Source organism: Excalfactoria chinensis, chromosome 8 (genome assembly GCF_039878825.1).
Source record: "Excalfactoria chinensis isolate bCotChi1 chromosome 8, bCotChi1.hap2, whole genome shotgun sequence".
Taxonomy (NCBI): Eukaryota; Metazoa; Chordata; class Aves; order Galliformes; family Phasianidae; genus Excalfactoria; species Excalfactoria chinensis.
The window spans coordinates 14,122,087-14,142,169 of NC_092832.1; the positions used below are offsets into that span (position 1 = coordinate 14,122,087).

At 47.2% G+C, this 20,083-nt stretch overlaps 1 protein-coding gene and 1 long non-coding RNA gene across 2 annotated transcripts; one reads left to right on the forward strand and one right to left on the reverse strand.

Annotated features, from left to right (window-relative positions):
- Positions 1-493: 493 nt before the first annotated feature.
- NMNAT2 (nicotinamide nucleotide adenylyltransferase 2) lies at positions 494-18,694 on the reverse strand. Its single transcript, XM_072343441.1, has 11 exons — positions 18,491-18,694; positions 6,170-6,258; positions 5,616-5,683; positions 5,209-5,287; positions 4,588-4,711; positions 3,906-3,986; positions 3,771-3,815; positions 3,012-3,088; positions 1,846-1,947; positions 1,170-1,237; positions 494-1,017 (listed from the first exon to the last, which is right to left on the reverse strand). The coding sequence occupies exons 1-11, from the start codon at positions 18,573-18,575 to the stop codon at positions 915-917; spliced, it is 921 nt and encodes a 306-aa protein (XP_072199542.1). The 5' UTR covers positions 18,576-18,694; the 3' UTR covers positions 494-914.
- On the forward strand, positions 11,737-17,386 carry LOC140255651 (uncharacterized). The gene is made up of 3 exons (XR_011904518.1): positions 11,737-11,802; positions 15,176-15,274; positions 17,265-17,386. It is a non-coding gene; the product is annotated as an uncharacterized lncRNA (long non-coding RNA).
- Positions 18,695-20,083: the final 1,389 nt, after the last annotated feature.

Sequence of the window (20,083 nt, forward strand, 5' to 3'; positions counted from 1 at the left end):
CTGAAGGCTTGAGGATGAGAACAGACCCAGTCCCAGACAGCTTGGCCAGGCCTGGGGCAATTCTCATCAGTGGCTCTGGGCCACCTCCTCCCCTCTTCTTCCTCCCCTGATTCTTGGTGTTGTAAAAGACAGATCCCTTTCTAGGTGCTGTAGGCTGCCTCTTCTGACACAGGGCTGGAGTACAGCATCCATCCTTGGCTTTGAGGTGGACTGGATTCACTTGCAGACAAGGAGAAGTGAGACATTCCCCTGGTAAGTTTTGCTTTGGCAGTAGTCCTTGCCCCTTCAGAAATACCATCTTCATGACTTGTCAGGGCCAAGTGGAGGATTTTGTTGGTTGGACTGTCCTTACTGCTGGCCTGTATAGGTTCTGTGGGACACAGAACCACTTGCATTTTGCTTGCTCACTGCCCACCAGGATTCAATGGGAAGCAGGGTGCAGTGGCAAGAGAGCTAAGGAGCTTGTACTATATCTATTTAATTTAAAAAAAAAAAAAAAGGAAAAAAAGAAAAGAAGAAAAAAAAATAAAATCACCTAGATTTGTTGAGCAAAGAGGAAGCCCCTGCTCTGAGCATGCGGGGAGGATGGACTGGGAGGACCATTTCCCAGTCACATGCTAGGAGTGGGGGTGGAGGTGCCCCTCAGTGAGCACATTGAGCACATCTCTGCCCCCCTCCCTCCCTGCAAACAATAGGGAGGACAGTTCCCATAAAAAAAAAAAGAGACCAAACCATTCCTCGTGGGGCTGTGCCGCTGGTCCCTGGATGTTGTTGCACTATGGAGCGTCAGTGCTGAGAGTGAGAGGCCATGGGATGGGGAGAGAGATGGAGACGCAGAAAGAGAGAGGAGAGTGTGGTGGAGAGCTGTAGGGACACGGGATGACAGGGCTGTTCTGCTGCAGGGCCTCTGGCACTTAGCCAGAAGCATTGATGTAGAGCTGGCTCTTGAGGATGTAGTCAATGACAGGCTGGCAGAGGTAATCCACAACGTGTCCATCCCCGTGCTGCAGGGCCAGTCTAGGGGAGCAGGGGAAGAGAAGGGTCAGAACCCATGTGGGGGATTGGTCGGCCCCTTTCCAAGAATTAGGGCTTCTTGAGCAGGGGCTGAGAACACAGTGGTATCCCTGTGAATGGAGGGGTTGGCTGGGGGCACCCTGAGCATCACCCACCTGCTTTTGGTGGAGCTGACGACCGACATGGGGTGGTTCGAGTCGTCCTTCACCACCAGGATGTTGTTCTGTGGGTGGAAAAAGAAGAGATGAGCAAAGGGAGGGATGAAAATCAGTGTTTGCCCCACCTGTGTCTGGTTGGCCATGGAGGTCTGCTGCTTGGTGGCCACATTTGTGATCCCAGTTAGCAGATGAGGCAAAAATAAGGGGGGAACTCTCCAGGTCCCGAGTTCAGTGTGATGTTGATGGGGCTGGGGGGACAGTTAGAGGCCCTCAAGAAAGTTTGGACAGGGTGCAGAAAAGGGCAACAGTGAGAGCTACAAAGGCAGTATGGAGTCTGATAGTACAAAACTGTGGGGAGCAGCTGAGGTGCTGTGGTTTGTTTGTTAAGCCCAGAGCAGAGCAGGAGGACAGCGACAGGGCCCATGGGAGAGTCATGGGGCTGGTGTCAGGGGAGGGTTGGGGTAGGGGAAGGGTCTGCTGTGTGAGACAGTATGCATGACTGTGAGCTATCAGAGCTCAAGGAGCACTGGGGCACTGCTCTCAGCCACGGGGGTTGGGGTTGGGTGGTGGTGTGTGAGGGCGGGGGTTGGGCTCAGTGTTCCCTGTTGGGTCCCTTCTAACTCAGGATATTCCATGATTCTATGGTTCCCTGACTATGTATCAATCCACTTACTTTGTACTTGCGGAGTATTGAGGAGTGGTTCATGATCCGGTCAGGGTCTGCTCCATCCCGGGGCACCACCACAATCCCAAACTCCCCAACAATCACCTCCATCTAGATAGAATCAACACAAGGAGAGTTTTCACAACCTGCCAGAGCAAAATCTGGTGCTGTGACATGCAGAGTGATCTGTGGTGGATGAAATAAAAAGGAACAGGGTTAAACTCTGTTCATGAATGTTGAACTTAAGCTTCAGGGAGAACTTGTCATGGTAGAAAGGGCAGCAGCAGATGCTGCCTGAGGATGACATGAACTCTGCCTCACTGGAGATCGGAGCAGAGGAGGCAGCAGCTGCACTGCTTCACATTGTCTTTACAGCCCCTTATCCTTGGATTTCTTTGTGTTGGTGTTATTATTTACTAGCATCTCAGAGAATTCTTGGAGTGGTGCATAGATCCCAGCACCATCCTGTTTGCTGGAGCAGACTGCTCCAGTCTCTGTGGAGGGACAGTGGCTCCTCCAGTGTTAACTGAAGTATTTTTCATTGTGAGTGATGTTTGATATAGGATCATCTCAGTACACTGAATTGTGCCTGAATCCTAGTAGGATGCTGTAAAAGCACCAACACCAAAGCCAAACACAGAGCTAGATGTATCTGTAGAGGTCATTTGCCATCTGCAGGTTGGATCTGCCTTTGCAAGGGAGGGTAAAGTGAATTCTCCATCACTTACCATGTGTTCTGCCATGTGGGTGTGGTCTTGACTGCTCTCCCCCCACCCCGCCGCAGTCACTATTGCAGATTGCTTGCCCACATTGCTTGAGATGGTGTCAGGCAATGTCTGGCTGAGGGGCTGACACCATTATTCTTCTCAGTCTAAGTTCTTTTCTTTTGTTATTATTTTATTTATTTCCTTCTTTTATTATTATTATTATTTACTCTTCCTTTGTTAGGTTCAGGCTGCTGGTATGGTTTGAAGGATCTTCCATTTCTAACATAAGGGCAACACTTCCTTACACCAGCTTTTTTTGCAAACCAGGAGTGCAGAAGCCCCTGTTGTTCATGAAGCAGAGGCAAGTGATGGGGGTGGTGAGGAATACCAGGGCAGCACCCGGGAGATGGTGGAGGAGGAGGGATGGAGCCCAGGGAAGGGGAGCGCGGGGCCCTGGCAGTGACTCACATCAGACTCATTCCAGAGGCCGGGGATGCAGAAGGACTCCAGCAGGTCGCTGCCACAGAGCAGGAGAATGCGCAGTTCTGAAGGAAGGAAGCGGAATGCTCAGAGATGGGGGAGAGCAGAGCTGAGTACAGCTCTCCCCCTCTTTTCTTGCCAGCCCATTGCTCTGCTCAAGGGTGATCTCTTTCACCAAAACACCGTCTCTTACCAAAATGAATCCTGATAAAGCAGCTACAATCCTTGCATCCCCAATGGTACCAAACAGAAAGCCTACCCCAAACTACCCTGTGCGCTATTTCTGCTCCTCTCCTGCACTGCTGAGTTGTCAGCATTGCTATGGGCTGCTGAGCCACCAAGATGTGCCCTGAAGGGATGTATCCATGGGGTCAGGAGGCATTTCTGCATTTTCAGACACATATAAGTGCTTTGTGACCTGTTGCAGGGGCTTGATCTGCAGATGTGTGTGGAGCTGTGTTGAGCTTGGGCATAGCTTGATTTTCCTACAGCAAAGCTGAGCAGTACAACTACAAGCACTGGAGCCTTTAGGACTTTTTTTTGTTGGTTTGCAAACCCATGGAGGAAAGCTACAAAATTGCTCAGGTTAGGAGGGGTGGACAGAGGAGATTCCAAGCAGCTCAGTGCTGCTCCCATTTCAGCCCCAGGCCATGCTGCCTAGTGCCAGGGGTGGTGATGGTTCAGCATCCCTTACTTGCCACCAGATTTCTGGTGGTGCTGAGTGGTGGTGAGGGGCTGCATACTCACCAATCTCCTCGTATCTCATCACTGTCCCCAGGTTGGCATTTTCATCTGTGTGGGAAGAATAGAGGTGCTGGTACCTGGCAGGGGGTACTGGGGAGGCAGATGGGGCTGGGGGTGATGCTGTAGTCCTGTACCTACCCACAAAGGTGAAGCGCTCCATGGGTGGGCGAACACAGCAGATCCGACTCAGGCTTTCTCCTACTTTCCCCAGGATCTTTGCTGAAGACGGAGAAGAAAGAAACTAAGATGGGGAGAGGCTTTATCCACGGCTGACTGCCCACATGGGATGCTCCCATGCAGGGGGACAGCAACTCCTACATCTCATCTGGCAGATGACTCAGCCTTCAAATAACCAAATACCCCTTAGGCACTATGAGCCTGCTGAGAGACCTCACCCAGGTCAGTTGAAAAATGAAATTATAGCTTTTTTCAGCTGGAGCAGAAAAATACAGAAATATGCAGCCAGGAGTGCAGAGGGAGCGAGGCTGGTGTTCATCAGGAGCATGGAGATAGGTCAGCTTAACACAGAGTTATAGAAATCTTTTGTTAAATTTGGGACCAACCAAAAATAAATCTGAGTTGTGAGGCAGGTTGGGAAGCCTGGAGCTGCAAGGAGCACAAGCACGCTGCTATTCCCCATCCCCAATGGTGCTATCGAGACAGAAAACTGCAAAGAGGGGGTGGGGACACTTCTCCACCATTAGAGGTGAAAGAGAACTTGGAGAAGCTCAGAAGCACTCCTGAGCAAGTGTTTGCTACCACTCTTGGGGTGTGAGGAACAGGTGGCCAGTTACTTCCCTCCCTCCCCAGAGCCACCTACCTGCAGTGGGCTTGTTGGACACGTTGTTCTGGTAGATAGGCTGCGTAGACTCATTCTGGGGCTGTCCGATCACAGGGGTAATGGAGGGGGTGTTGACATTGGAGAGGATGCAACCAGTCACTCTCTGCAGCAAGAGAGAAATTTAGTTGTAAAGATGGTTTCCCCAAGGCTGGAGTTAATTCCCAAAACCTTTGCTGCCTGGGTAGTCAACCCCTCTCACTGAAGATGAAGGTCATTAGTGACAGACCCATCCACCTCACTTCAGCTTTCCTGTTGCTTTATAATCTCACCAGATGGGTTTGGGACTAGTAGGACCCTATTGCTCCTTTATTTAGAGAAAAAAAACACCAACTTGTTTGTTCCCTACTAAAAGGTGGTAACACAAGTAGTTCATCCAAGGAGCTCAATTTGCGTCCAGAGGCAGGGAAGAGGAACAGAGAACAACTGTGAGAAAATGTTTTGCATACTTCTTCAGGTCAGGAGTATGTATCTTCTCCATCTGTCCCAGCCATATTCTAGGCTTTGATGTCCCCCTCTGCACTCCAGAGCTCATCCAGGCAATGTGGTGTCTGCAGCCTGATTCTAGTGCAGGACCAGGACATGAGGTGGAGAAAGACTCACCTTCATCAGGTCACGGTGGTGCTCCAGCACACTGCAGGTGGTCTGCCAGGTGTCCTGGTAGCACTCCCAGGGGTCCACCCTGCAAGAACACAGGGAGGCAGCAGCATTAGTTGGTGGCCACTGCCTTTATGTCCTCACCACACCACCTCCTTCCTTGAAACCTTCCACCCACCTCTCCCTAGTGGCTTCATCCCTCCATGTCCCTTCCCTGTCCTAGGGTGGGAGAGAACCTCAACCTGGCCCATGCTCAGACTCCTCCACACTCTTAACTCCTGATCCATTTGGCTCGGTAGCGTGATCTTTCTAATGGTATTGCTGGTCCCAGCTGAGATATGGGCTGCTGTGGACCAAGGGTTGCTGCTGTGTAGCCCCAGCATCCCCTCCCTGCAGTGATCTTTGTCACTCACCGGATCCAGTCAGAAGACTGCACAGCCAGCTGGCACATGGTCAGGCGGTGCCGGCTGGACACCAGGCCCTGGAACAATAAAACTGCGGATTATAAGGAGGTAGCACATAAAGATGATTTGAGCTCCTTGTTTCTGGATAAGAAGGATTTCTGCCTTTCAAAGCTGAAGTTCTCAGGGTGGTTACCTGGAGTACGGTGGGTCCAGGCCCAGGGGTGGTTTTTTCCTGCTGAAATTTCTGCATCTCTCAAAAGAAGAGCAAAATCTCTTTTCCTATTTCAGATAGGTTTTGTTTTCCCCCTCCAGAATAAAACTCATTTGTATTATAATAAAAATTGGCTTCAAAGTCATTAAACAACACAACCCAAACAAAATGTTCCCCATCATTTTGGATGGTAGCATTTCTCTTTACTTTCTTGTTTTACTTGTTTACAGGCTCTCTGCAAGTTTTATCAGAAGACTGGCTGGTTATATCCCTCTCCTTCTTGGAGACTTCCTTGGGGCTTCTCAATGCTTAACATTGCACATATGAAGAAGAGAGAACAGGAATAACTCACCGTCTTCCCATAGGAATCATGCACAGGTGAGACAATGCCACCGATGACGATGAACCGTCCGGTCTTGTGCAGGTAATCACGGGCTCTCTCTAGAGGAGAGCAAGAGGAGATCAGTGCATTAACCCATTCCACCAAGTCCCACAGAATTGGCTTTATGGCTTTGCCAAATGCTGTTTGAGGGATTCACCTCCAGTTTCATATGGCCATCACCTGCCTTGCCCTAAAAACTGAACCCTCAGCTGCCAACTGTGAATCGGGTATTTTTCACCATCCCCCCAAACCAGAAAATCCTAAGGACTCTATCATGATCATCCTCTATTGGCTTTTCTTGCCTTCTGCATGGCTTGGGTACAGGAGAGCTAGAAGAACATTTTGAAAGCAAATGAAGCTGGCCAGCCTTCATGGCTGAGATGTGAAAGTGCAGTGTGGACATGTGTGCTGTGCATCAAAAATGCTGGATGGGAATGGATGACAGCAGTACAGGGAGAAGCAGCTCTGTTTTGGTCTAGATTTCAGTGGGACAACTGTCTGAGCTCTGGGACAAGGTAGAGAAACATCTTCAAGGGTGTCAGCCCTAGAGGCTGATATGAGACTAGAGATGGGGAGGGAAGTCATTCGTGTTTTGGGGTTGCTTTTATTGTATTCTCTCAAGTTTTGACGTGCATAAAAAAGACATAAAAGGTGGCCAAATCCAGCAGCTGCAGGCATGTGTCAGGAATATGAGACAGAACACAAATAGTAGGGAGGCAGAACATAAATACCAGGGGGCAGAACGTAAAGGCCAGGACAGTGACTGGGGACCTGAGACAGGTGGCTTTAGGGTGCCACAAAATTGCAGCATTGGTGCCTGCAGCATCTTGATACATCGGTGCTATAATCACAAGACTGCATTAAAGCTTTGTGTTTTTTAATGGATTCAATTTTCTTTGGCTGAATAACTCTTCAGTGCGCAGATAGAGAAAGCTACAGGCAGCTGTAGCCATGCCTGTCCGAACACATAAGCTTATCCAGCTCTGAGTATCATCTTCTGCACAAGGCAAGACAAAATTACTTCAGATTTTCTAGGAGGAGATGATGCCTCCCACCACGGTGTGGTCTTCCAACCCAAAGGTAGCAGTGCTGTGCATTATGTGGGGTTAAGCTGAGTCAATCTGTGTTATTTTCTGGGTTTTGGGGGTTGGAAATGGGATGCTGGATTTGGTGGGACGTTGCTTTGAACTGTTAGGGTTGCTCTGGTGTTGCGGTGCTTTCTCCAAACCACCAGGTTGTTCCATACTCTCAGAAAGTGCTTTTCTAGATAGAACCTCTTGTAATTCTAGTATAAAATATTCTACTTTTGGAGACCAGGTTGAAGGCTCCTTTGTGCCATGGCGGTGCCAAAGACAGCTCAGTAGTGTTGTGTTCCTCTTCCCATGTGTATTGCTTATGGTCAGCTGTCCATTCAGCTCCCATTCTTATCTCCCCACTTGTTCAAAGATTTTTGCCTGGGAAAAATATATTTTTGTTATGGTTAAGGATTACTGGTTCCCCTTTTTGGTTAGTGTTGAGGGTTATTATTTTGGGTTAGGGTTAAGGGTCAAGGGTTATCCTTTTGGATTAGGGTTAAGGGTTGCCATTCGATTGTAGGGTTAAAGGATGATGCTTACCAATTTGCAAAAGGTTTAAGAGATACACTTAAGGTTAAGTTAAGGTTTAGGGTTACCAATTTGTGTTTACTGTTAAGGGTTATCCTTTTTGGTTAGGGTTAATGGTTAATCTTTTGTGTTAGTGTAAAGGGGCTCAGGGTCTGAGTCCCAGTTCTTTTGGGTTTCTGGACTGTTCCCTTTGTGCTCAGCCTGGTGGCAATGTTTCCAAACCAACAGCACTGCTTATATTGGGCTGGCGTGGGAGAAGTGGGCTGGGCTGAAATGTCCCCAGCCCAACCTTCCTCCCCTCCACTGTGGAAGCATTTTGTGCTTTTTTGGAACAGCCAAAGTTCTGCAAAATGATGGTGAAGCGAATCTGATCACAGGGTGCTCTTCAGAGCTACAAAAACAATAAATAATTGTTTTATCCAGATAGCATTAAAAAAGTCCTGCTACCCTGCTAAGAAATCACTGCTTATTTAAGAGGTGTTTCTTTTTGGTGATTCTAACTGAGCATATTTAATCATCATAATGCTTCTGCTCCGCTGGTGCTTCTCCATTACCTGAACTGCTGTGAATGAAAACAAGTATTTCTTGCACTTTGTTTTCCAAGGTGTGAATTCAAATGCCTTTGTATCTGATTCACCCACACCCCTAGCAGTTCCTTTTTCTCCTTTTTCTTTACATTTGTTTATTTATTTGTTTGTTTGCAGAGGAGGAGACACAGCACTTGGGATGCTATGGGGACACTGCTGCAAACCCACAGGTGCTGGCCTGCTGGCCTAAGTACCTCCTCCTGCAGGGTGAGTGACCCAGATACTCAAGCATGATGCTTTACCCTTCTAAATCCTGTCAGGCAAGGAGACAGAAATTATTCTCAGCCTAATTGAGTGACGTATATAAATACATATGTGACTCTGGTTGCCAAATCAGGGATGTGTTCGTGGCTGCCTCCATTTGGGCCTTTAAAAAATGCTGAAAAATGAAATTACCATGGCAGCAGGCTGGGATAGTTATTGAAGCTGAGGTGTGGAACAAAGACACTGTCCCTCTGTCTCTGGGCTGCTGCCAGAGGTGCTCAGCCCCCTCAAAGATGTCCCCATCCTCACCACAGAGCCTGGCTCTTCTGCCCCAGCTTTTAGTACACCCTGGGAGCTGCAGTGAGTCCCTGAGGGCCAGGATGATGCTTCTGCTACAGAAACAAGCCCTGGCTGCCCTCCAAGGAGAGCTTTCCTTTCCAAAGAAGCAGGAGAAGGGGGAAGAAATATCCCATTAAGTTCCATAATGCTTAATGATTTTCATCTCCAAGCTAATTGCTCTGTTACACTACCCCCCCACCACCACCCTGTTAGTCCATAGCTGCATCTAGGCATCACAGAAATAAGAAAATTGGAAGGGACCTTCGTGCTAAATGGCTTCAGTTGTTGCTGCACTTTTCTTTTAATGGTTTTTTGTAGGCACAAAAAAAGAAATGGCCAGCAAATGCCTTGAGAACCGAGCTGGAGGCTGAGCTTTTAAAAAGCCTGCGAGCTCAGCTTAACGCCCCACCAGTGCCCAGCTGCCTGAGGGCTAACAAGGGGACTCACTACACCACCATCTGCTCAACACTCCTGGCTTTGGGACAGAAAAGTGAAATTAGAGGCCCAAAGGAAAAAAAGAGAGAGAGAAGAAAATGAAAAGGTTGAAGGCTGAGTCAGTTCACAGCAATCTGGCCTAGAAATAGCAGAGCGTGAGACCCAGTGGGTAGAGAGCAGCCCAGTTCCAGTCTATCTGGGTCCCCCAGATGATGCTGTAAAAGAACAGACTATTTGTTATTACTCAAATTCAAATTGAAATCAAAGACATCCTGTGGTTGCTTGCTTGTTTGTTTGTTTCTCTTTTCTCAGGACAAGAATATTGCAACGGAATGTGTGCAAGAAGACATGCAGTAACTGGGAGAAAAAACTCCAGTGTGTGGAGTCTGAGAATATGTTCTGCAGGAAGAGTCTAATATCTGGCAAAGCAACCCACGTCCAAACGCTTTTCCCAAACTGCTGACATATCCCACAGTGGAGGGAAGGAGCAGATGGAAGCAGGAATTCCCCATCAGCTTTGTGAGGTGAGTACAGAGGGGTGTTATGGGAGCTTGTGTTTTAGCTGCCACCAGCTCCTCTGGGCAGGCACTGGGCCCACTTTTTTTAACCTACGCATGGTTAGCATGATGCTGTCACTGTCACCAGTTGTAATGACCTCTGGCACAGGTACCCATAGAGGCTGTGGGGTTTCCTCCCTGGAAATGTCCAAGAGTCACCTGGACATGGTCCTAGGAACACTGTTCTGCATGGCCCTGCTGAAGTAGGATGGGACCAGACGGACCCAAAGATCTCTTCTGACCCCAACCATTTGCAATTGCCTGATTCTGTGATGAGACATGATACCATTTTTTGCTCAGATAACTTGTTGGGAAAGTCTTCCTGGCAAAGGGTGAGGTGAATGTGCTCAGAGCCTTGCTGGATCTCACCTGAAGCACAGATAGCCACATCCTGACAACCATATTCACCTGATGTCTGATACCCACAGCTGCTCCCAGGGTGTCTTGAGGTCTTAGTGATGGTGAGATGAGAAGTCCCACCACTGCTCCTGGGCATCATATCGGAGGGGAGCAATGGCTGGTCTGACTTGCTGCAGGAGAAAGGTGGTGAGCCCTTTTCTCTCTTCCAGCACAGTATTTCCTCATCATTTAGAGATAAACGTGCCAAAATGATTACAGATGAGCATCTGAGAAAAAATGCTGTGAGCCCACTGAGCTGGAGCAGGGAACAGTGCAGTACTGTGCCCTCCCAAGCAGGAAGGAAGAAAAAGAGGTGCTGCAGAGATACAGTGGTCTTGTTTAGACACAAAATCCATCAGATTCTTTGCCTGAAGCAGGGGATGAGTGCCATGATTGAGGGCTACTTTTCTTGCTGCCTGTCTCCCAAGGGAAACTGTTTCAGGGCAAATACTGGACCACAACAAAGCTCCATCAATTTCCAGCATTAATCTAGCCCCAAGCTTGCATTGCATGGCTCTATCTCTGCTTCAATTAAAGCCTAAATATCAGCAACCAAAATAAACTCTTTGGTAAACAGAGGACAACGTGTTCCAGCTATACCCAACAGCTCACTTTAGGCATAACTTTTATTGCTGTGAGACCACAGATAAAGTCAAGTAGGACAAGCTGAGCATCAAAGGGCACACAACAAATATTTTCACTATTCTGTCATGGAAGTGGTTCTCTCTGCTTCTATCAGGATGTCAGGGTGGTGCTCTGCTTCTTGTCCTCGGAGAGGTGCTGCAAGGAGCAGGGATGGACACCTCCATGCCCTGGAGGTAGTTCTAAGATAGCTCTTGAGAACCTCTACCTTCTGCAGAGCACATTAGACATGTCCTTGCACCAAGGAAGACAGAAGTAAAGCTGCTCCTTCCAGTGTTCCCACGGTCTACAGGAGCTTGTCTCCTTCTAACCCAGCCCCAAGGCTTTTCCCATCTCACCTCCCACCAGAGTGAGCTCTTTAGTGACACAGTTTTGCTAGGCTTTCTCTATGCACAGCACGCCAGAAATCCAGCCTTGCTTGGATGAGTGATGGTGGCACCTGGGGAAGTGCTTTGATTCAGATATTATGAAAGCCAGAGAGAGAGTGATCTCCTCAAAATCCATAGATGCCCTGGATTCACCCACCTCTTAGGCAGGCTTTGCTTTCCTAGAAGCACCTACTGGCAGAGATGAAGTGACACTGTAAGGGAAACTGCTGATCACAGCCTGAACCTCTAATTAACCATCTGAGGCAATCAATGAGTCAGCTGCAGGAGCACAGGTGAAGGTAATTTAGCTGTGCTACCGGAAGGGATGGAGATCGACTCCACCTCTCTAAGATCCCATTTAAAGGCTGACCACCACTAAGGTAGCATCTCTTTTTGGAGATTGTTCCTTTGTGGAGTTTTGGTGGCAAGCCTCAGCGTTATCCATATTGACTGAAGGCCTCAGAGTTGGTGAGTCTTCTCCTTAGATATCCTCTGGCTATTTATTTACAACTATACTTGTATTATTCCAACTATGCACGCACCCAAGGTCACATGGAAGATGTGGGTGCCACTGTTGGGATGCAGTGCTCAGCTGGTCAGTGTCCTCAGCATCCCATGGGCATGACCCAAAAGTAACCCCAAAGGCCATGCAGGAGGTGTGAGCCCCTCAGTGAGCATGTTTGGTTTTGAAATGGAAGTGCAGGCCCTGATTCTTGTTTGAATAAGGTTGTAGTAGTGGATTTCTGGGTTTGCTTGCGTCTGGCTCAAGCAGGAGGTATGTGGCCCATTTCAGGAGGTGGTATTGTTTTAGAGACAACACAGTGCCTCATCAACCATAATAAATACTGCTAAATGTTTAAGGGCTTATAAATATTTCAGAAGAATCCTTGAGTGGTTACTGATGGAGTTTAGTCAGGTGCTGGGCAAAGCTCCTCCTCCCCTCTGTGGGTCAGGAGGATGAAACAAGATGCTTGAGAGGTGAAGGGGTCAGTGGGCATTCCTCCACACTGTTGCAAGGCCTGTCCCAAATTAATGTTAAGGATGCTGGGATGGGAGCATGGACAAGTGGAGCTTTCCCTGCTACAATATCCAATGTGTAATATCTCACTCTGAAGATTATAAACAATATTTGTCCTTGCTTGGCTGATCCTTCTGCTCCCCTGAGTCCAACAATGCCACGCCAATGCAGTGGGGAGCAAAGCTGTCCTGAGGTCTATTGTCAGCTGCAATGTCCTGCAGAGAGTCTTATCAGCTACCTATAACTCGTTGATCACCAGAGCTAATTGTACCTTCAGATCTTGGAGGGGAGGTAAAATGGAAGTATAAGGCAGCCTTCACTCCTTGCTCATGTCGCAGTCTTCAGAAACAAAGCCTTTCAAGACCCTGTATGAACTTATACTAGATGGGGAATTTTGCTTCTGGCCATCTGCAGATATATTTGCATTTAAGAAAAAGGGGACAGGACGAGCTGTCCCTCCACTCACATCTCTTGCAGTTCTGTTTCAGGCAGCAAAAAGCTCTTTAAACTGCTTTGCACTTTGGTTGTCTCAACAAGTAAGAAAATGTGATTCTTGAAATTCAAGCTACTAAAAAAGCACAACAGTAACAAAAATCCCAGCCCCTGCCTCTTCCTCCCTCTTTCCTTACCCAGATTGGCCCCTTTATCTCCAAAGCCTGTTTACATAACACAGCAGAGCTCAGCACTGCGCCTTGGAATAGCTGCTTTGAATAAGCAAGGAACAGCCCACTGGGATTTTTCGTTGCTTAAATTCTCTTAAGAAGCAATGCAATTGAGACTTTTACTTTTGATGTCTGAGTCCTCTTTCATTGTTTTTTATCAGAAGTATTTTTAGATGCCTACTGACCGGCATACAAAATCTCCTCAATAACAGATGCAATGCAGGACATAGGGGAAAATTCAACAAAGAGAGTAGGGAAGGAAAGGTAGTTTACATTTACTGAATGATGGGACTTTAGATTCACCCAGTGCATCAGCTTTGTTTTTTATGTGTCCAGGAGTTGACACTGTGTGAAAGGGACTGAGCTGACAAAACAGGTGTAATGCAAGAAGACCACATCTGAGCAACATGGCACAAGTCACATCCACAGGACTGAGGGAACGCAGCAGTCAATAAACCAATCTGCAAGAGATGATAGTCTGGATACAAACAGACGTGACAGATTTGATTAAGATCACCTACTCCCTATCAGTGATTAATAATAACAGCATCATGGCCCATTCTCTGGGGTTTGCCCAATGTGCTGCCTCTGAACCCAGTTTTGAGCATTCCTCAACCTCCAGACAGCTGGATCTCAAGAGTGCCAGGGCTTGAAACCACTCTCTGGCAGGGTAGGGAAGTCAAAGAATCCCCTGATAATCAAAGTTTGATGAGCAGAGGAGAAAATGGTGATGGAAGTGTGGGCATGTCAGAAAGAGTTGAGCTTGGCTGGCCAAGCTCTGAAGTTGAAACAGACTGTGGATAGAGTGGCATAGAAACGTATCAGTAAAACTGAATTCATTGTGAAAGGTCATTTTCTGGAAGCCAGAAGGCTGCATGTGGGTGGACAGTTGATGTGGAGATTCAGAACTTTATAGAGTCAGAAGCAAATGTCAAATGTGTCAAAATGGGGCATTTTGTATTTACAGAGAAACTTTTGTTTTATAAATTAAGAAAGTGGGGGGGAAAAAAGGAGGGAAAAAAAAAAAGATCAATATAAAAATATGGCACTTTGATCTGATATTTGTTTCCTGTCTCATGGCCCTGATGTTTCAATCTGCTGAAATCATCAGCAACACCCTGAGCTTCATGCATTCAGGGAACAGGACAAGACCTTTCCCATCAAGAGCTACAAAGAAGTTCACCCAGCAAAAGCTTTTGTTTTCAGCTTTTTTTTTTCTCTCCAGACCTGAAATATGCAGAGTGACCCATGCTGGTCCTGGAGCATTTGACTTTGCACAGCGACACCTTTAACTCCAGCATTATGCCCAAGATTGCCTTCAAAGCGAATTGTATTTTATTTATGATTTGTTTGTTTTAATTTATTTAAAATATGATTTTTTTTTAACCTTTTTTTACCTTGACTTTCTACCTTGCCCAGTGGTTTCATGATCTGGAGGACGAATCCATGGGAATTTGAGTTCCCTATGCTGGGGCAGGGTGGAAAAGCGATTTACTTGTCAAAGCAAGCAGGCACTTGTCACCTGGAGGAGTGCCAGCACAGGCTTCAGTGTATTTACAGCACCATAAGGATTGAATTTTGCTTTTGACATTGGCCTGTTGGCTTTTGTCCTTTGGATGGCCTTGTTTGCACACAGAGGAAGTAGCAGGAAAACTACAGGGAGGCCAGGGTGAGTCTGCTATGGGTCAAACTCAGCCTGCTGCAGGGGAAGAGGACTAAGCACATATCCAGAGCTTAGTGTCCTGTGCTCGAGAGAAATTAAAGAGTATTTGTTTGAGAACCTGCTTTCCTTTTCCATGCCTCTCGAGTATAAATGAGGTGGATTTTTGTCTCAGGCTGAAGCCAATCAATTATTGTGTTAAGTCTCATAACATGTTAATGCTATGAGACTTAACATGAAATTCTGCCCTCATTCCTCCTGCCTTTAGTTTCTCTTTGCTGCATAAATACAGAATTTACAACTCAAAATTGTAAACATACATACATCTCAAAGCACATTTGATACCACAGATAATTCAGACTGTTTTGGGGGCTATGTGGGTGTTGTCACAGCCCTTTAATATGGATGGATGTACAGCACAATATCTCACTTCCTTTTTAATTATATGTTTTATTTGTGTTTTATTAATTATTGAAATCATTACATTTGCTTTATATACAGAGATGTGAATCAGGCTCATTTCGTGAGTCCCACTAACCCAGCCATGGAACTGGCAGTGTGATGGATTCCTGTTGAGGTTCTACTCCGTATGGATGCAAGGTCAGTCATGGGCTGCAGCTTCAGGTCTGGGGTTGTAACAAAATCCCAGCCTCCTGGGAACTCAATCATAATGATGATACAGAGTCTGAAATTCACATCAGGTGGAAAAAAAATAATGATGGGGAAATATTTTCCCTGATAGAAAGTGCTTTCAAATAACTAACATGCCTCCTTTTTGGGCAAAAATCCTATGGACGCAGGCTAGGCTTCAGTCTGAATAAAACACAAGATCCTAACTGAGAACTGAGTATACAGTGCTACATTTATTGTAATGCATCAGTGCAAATCTTATACATCCTCTAAGCTTAACAAGGGCCATGACTTAAACAAATAAATTGTATCTCTTTAAATTAAGCAAATGATCCTAACTGGCTCATGAGACCCAAGTATTTGTCTGAAAATAAAGACAATCATTTTGCACAAATTTAGTTGTTGGAAATATAATATTTACAGGTTGAAATAGTTTTTCTAGGCTCTCATAGCACAGAGATAAGAAAAGGAATACAAGTATTGGTCAAGATTCCCTTGCCCTCACTTGATTCTTGCTTTAGGCATGGGAGTGGGGGGGGGTCCTCAAACTAAAATGAATAGGGATTTACAAGTCAGATTCCAGGTAGATGACTCATATATCCCTATTCAGGTATCTCAGAACTTTATAGGCCAAGATCTCTCCAGGACATACGGAACAAAAATTCCACATCAAACCATGTCTTCCTGAAAGATTTGTGAATCTTGTTTATAATCCTTCAGATGACAGAAAATCCTTTTTCTTACTTGCTGAAGCTTTGCTCAAAAGCACACATCAAATTTCTAGTTTGGAGTTGTATGATACCCCACCTTGTTCCAGCATCTCATCAGTCCTTCCTCTGCTAAGTAAAGCAGCCTCCTTTCATCACATATCACTCCCCCATGCAGACACTCATAGGCCATAATCTAGTCACTCCTTAACGGCTTTTGTAGATCTAGACTGAGCCTCTCTCAACTCTCACCATAAAGCCTGTTTCCGGAGCTAACGTAATTCTTGTTAGTGCTATTCCAGGAAAGGTTTTGCTAATGCAGTATGTAAAAATAATACAACCTATCTTCCTGTGCTTGATATTCCTCTGCTTGCATGCACAAGGATTGCATTTGTTGCTTTATTTACAGCATCACACCATTTATATTCAGTGGGTTGTGTACAATCATTCCTCAGTTCTTGACAACATCACTGTTTGTCAGAAGACATTTGTTTACCTATTGTTTATATTTGATGTACGTTCCTCCTTACTGGCCACACGACTTTGCATTTGACCTCACTGTTTGAGCAAGAACTTTTTTATCAAACAACCCAAGTCAGGCAGCACAACTGGCTCATGATCTTCATTAATTCCAATTATATCCACTTTGTGATTATTGGCACTTTTTACCTGAAGAGATTATGTATTTCATTACAAGCAGATGATGAAAATATGAAAAATACCGAACTAAAAGTAACAATAAATAAAAATAAAAAATATATATTATCGGGAATCAGAAAATACTCACTGCAAGCTGTTATTTCACTGACCATTGTTTTCTAAAATAAGTGTTGTTACTAGTATTTAGTCCAGTGAATATGGGTCACATTGATATTTTTAGTATTACTTTTCTTAATCAGAATGTCATGTAGGACTAAATAATGTGGATTTCAAAATCTGTTTTAACAATAGTTACTTCCATTGAACCAAGTATCTACAATTTCATTTAATTATGTTTTGATTTTTAAATCGTTCTTCTTGTTCCTTTTTGTTTGCAATTGTTTTTAGATTAGGGAATATAAATTTTTGAAATTTTCATTGTATTATTGTCCAGTAACACAGTCTGCTTGCACTTACAAAATGAAATTACAGTGTGATCTTTTCCATCCAGAAAGCTATTATTTTCTAGGCTGCTGACCATCTCATTATGATCTATAAAAACAAAGACTGGTGCAGAAATACCCCAAGCTGATTTCAATGATTTTTCTACTTAGAAATCTATGCGCAGCTCATAGAAACCCTAAGGATGCTCCCCCAGTAGTAGCAAGAGACCTTCAGCATCTGCTCCCCAGCCTGAAATCTCTCATCAGACATCAAGGATGGTTCCTCTCTCTGCATTCCTGGGAGGTGTGTTAAAAGAGCTGATCTTTCTGCTCCCATTTCACGTGGAGGTTGGTAGCAGACACTTTGCAGTAACAGGACCCTGTTCTCCAGGTAAGCTGCTGCTTGTATATGGATCTCAAGGCATTTCAAACATTATCTGAGCGGTCAGTATATCTGTCACGTCAGACTGCCTTTGACAGAGACTGCCCTTCCCCCTTCTCTCCCTCCCCCCCTCCCTCTGGTCTTGCCTGAACAGGCTGTAGCAGTGGTTTTAGCATCTCCATCCTTTGGATCTCGTGGATGCTCAGTAATATCAGTCATCTCACACGAAGGTTTCCAATTTCTTTGACTCATTATCAGCTGAAAAGCTGGGCAGTCTAATATTTCAAATAACTCCCCATGATTTTGTTCACTTCCAACAAACCTGGCTTTAGCTGCTTGGCCCAGTCCCTCCCTCCCCAGTCAGGGAGGAAATAGAAGTGCTGCAGAGACCGCAGACTTGCAGACCCTACAGATGAGCGGCAGCTTATAAACACAGCCAAGAGTCCTTGCCAGAACCGAACCCGGGGGTGTTTTGTGGGGGCAGGAGCACTTCAAGGGGAATAAAAGCAGGGAACTCTCGCAGCTTACATGAAACGCAAATACAACCCAAGCCTGGATTTCAGCCTTTCTCCCATGACACAGAAATCAGCCTCCTCGCCTCCTCTCCCCATCGCGGGGCCGTTTTCCTCCGTGGCCGCCGGGTTTACTGCGAGGCCAGCACCGCGCCATCACCTCCTCTCTCGGCGACTTCATCGCCATCCTCCGCGGACAGAGCTCGGCCGGCCCGGCCCTGCCCTGAGCCCCCCGCCCTGAGGTGCTGCTGCTCTTCCAGAACCACCCGCCGCGGACAGCGCCCGCCCGCTGCGCCCCCAGAGCCGCCTTGGCCCTGCGGTGCCGCCGCCCCCGCCCGCGGCGCCTTCAGCACCACCGAGCACGGACAGCGCCAGGCCAGGTGACCCCGGGGCCGCCCCGGTCGGATGTGCTCCCCCCGACACTCCCCTCGGAGCTCCTCTGGACCCCCGGGGCAGTCCTCAGCCCCTTCCCGACCCTCAATCGCTATACCGGCGGGACTCACCAAACATCTGGATGTGACCCTTGGTGATGGGGTTGAAGGTGCCGCAGGACAGCAGGATAACGTGGGTCTTGGTGGTCTCCGTCATGGTCCCGGCCCGGCCCAGTCCCAGCCGGTTTTTGTGTCTCGGTGCTGCTGCGGCGGCGCAAGGAAGGAAGATAGAGAGCGGGGCCGGGGCGGGAGAGGGGGCGGGGCCATGGCTGCGGGAGCAGGGACGGAGCGGAGACCTCCCCCCAGCCCCGCCCGGGGCTGGCGCGGGCAGCCTGGGGTACACAGAGCCCGCCGCGGGCACGGGGACACGCGAGGGTTCAAGCTGTCTTGCACACGTAACACAGGGATGTAAGCGGACATACGTTGCATCAGCTGTCCAGGGAATGGGGGCAGTGGGTAAGCACCCTCTACATGCACCTGCACAAACTCGGTATTTGGGTACAACCACGTGGTGTGCGCCCCCGCGGTCCTGTCCAAAGGCCCTGGAGATCCCAGACATGCAGTCACCCCTGCACACCCTTCTCGAGGGCTCTAGGGAGAAAACACCCTGGTGGGCACCAAGTGCCTCTCTTTCGCCATCTGAAGGAAGTGAAATTTCTGTAGATGGGCCACAAAGCAGTCTTTACTGCAAGGTAAACTTGTACAAGACTGACTGTCTTCATTTCCCATTTGTGTTCCTTGAGACAGAGCTGTGGGCAGTTGCCTTCTGCCACTGCCCAGAAGCTGTCATCAGCTGCTGCTTCTCCCCATTTCCCAAACAAAGCCTTTTCTCCCAGCAGGGAGTTATTGGCTTCCACCCAAGTTTTCTTGCCCTTCCTCTGTCTGTTAAATCCATTGCCCTCCTCTGTTACACCCCTGAGCAATATGCAGGGCAGCAGCCCTGGGAACGAACCCAAGAAGTCATTGAGTTGTCCAGGGAACCCCTATATCCTTTAGGTACACATCTGGATTAGGTCAGCCATTAAGTTAAGTGTGCACAGTGGCCCCTAACCAATGTGAAGGGCTAAAGAGTGCCCTAAAAACTCGGGCGTTGTATTTGCAAGAAAGGCCAGGGAAGAAGACCCACCCTTTTCCATTGGTTGTGTGGGAAGAACAGCGATAAAAATATTAAATGAAAAAATAACGTCATCAGGAAAGATGTGGTGCACTTTTAGGTCGTCTCAGCAGTGGTGTTGTTCCTTCTCACTGGAGGAGACATCTGATGGTTCAGAGAATGGGGTGAGATTTGGAGGTCTGTTTTGGCTCTTCTTTGTGCTACACCTCCTTGTTTGCCTCGAAAGGGAGCGAGTCACTGCTTCAGAACAGTGGCTCTCTGCAGTTCAGTGCTGCATAGCTCTGCCTATACAACTACAGCCATTAATTAGCATCTATCAGCCTCAGGGTGACAGCAGAAAAAGAGGGCATTCCTCAAGCCTCTCTTGGTGCTCATGCATGTGTGTTCTTGTGCGTCTGCCTTCATAAAACTTGTTCTCTTTTTTTCGGTTAAAAGTCAGCCAACAGCTTCAAAAGTTATCTGTGGAGGCTGAGGGATGGCCACCTCTTCTTCAGAAACCAGGCTGAGGAATGGCATCACGACCTCTCTTTGCTTAAAGCAATGCAGTGCTG

Excerpts from the sequence above, each read along its gene's own strand:
- NMNAT2 (XM_072343441.1), bottom strand. The coding sequence starts at position 18,575 with ATGACGGAGACCACCAAGACCCACGTTATCCTGCTGTCCTGCGGCACC. Across the intron at positions 6,259-18,490 it reads GGGTCACATCCAGATGTTTG|AGAGAGCCCGTGATTACCTG; the intron begins GTGAGTCCCGCC and ends GCTCTCCTCTAG. Across the intron at positions 3,089-3,770 it reads GATGAGATACGAGGAGATTG|AACTGCGCATTCTCCTGCTC; the intron begins GTGAGTATGCAG and ends TCCTTCCTTCAG.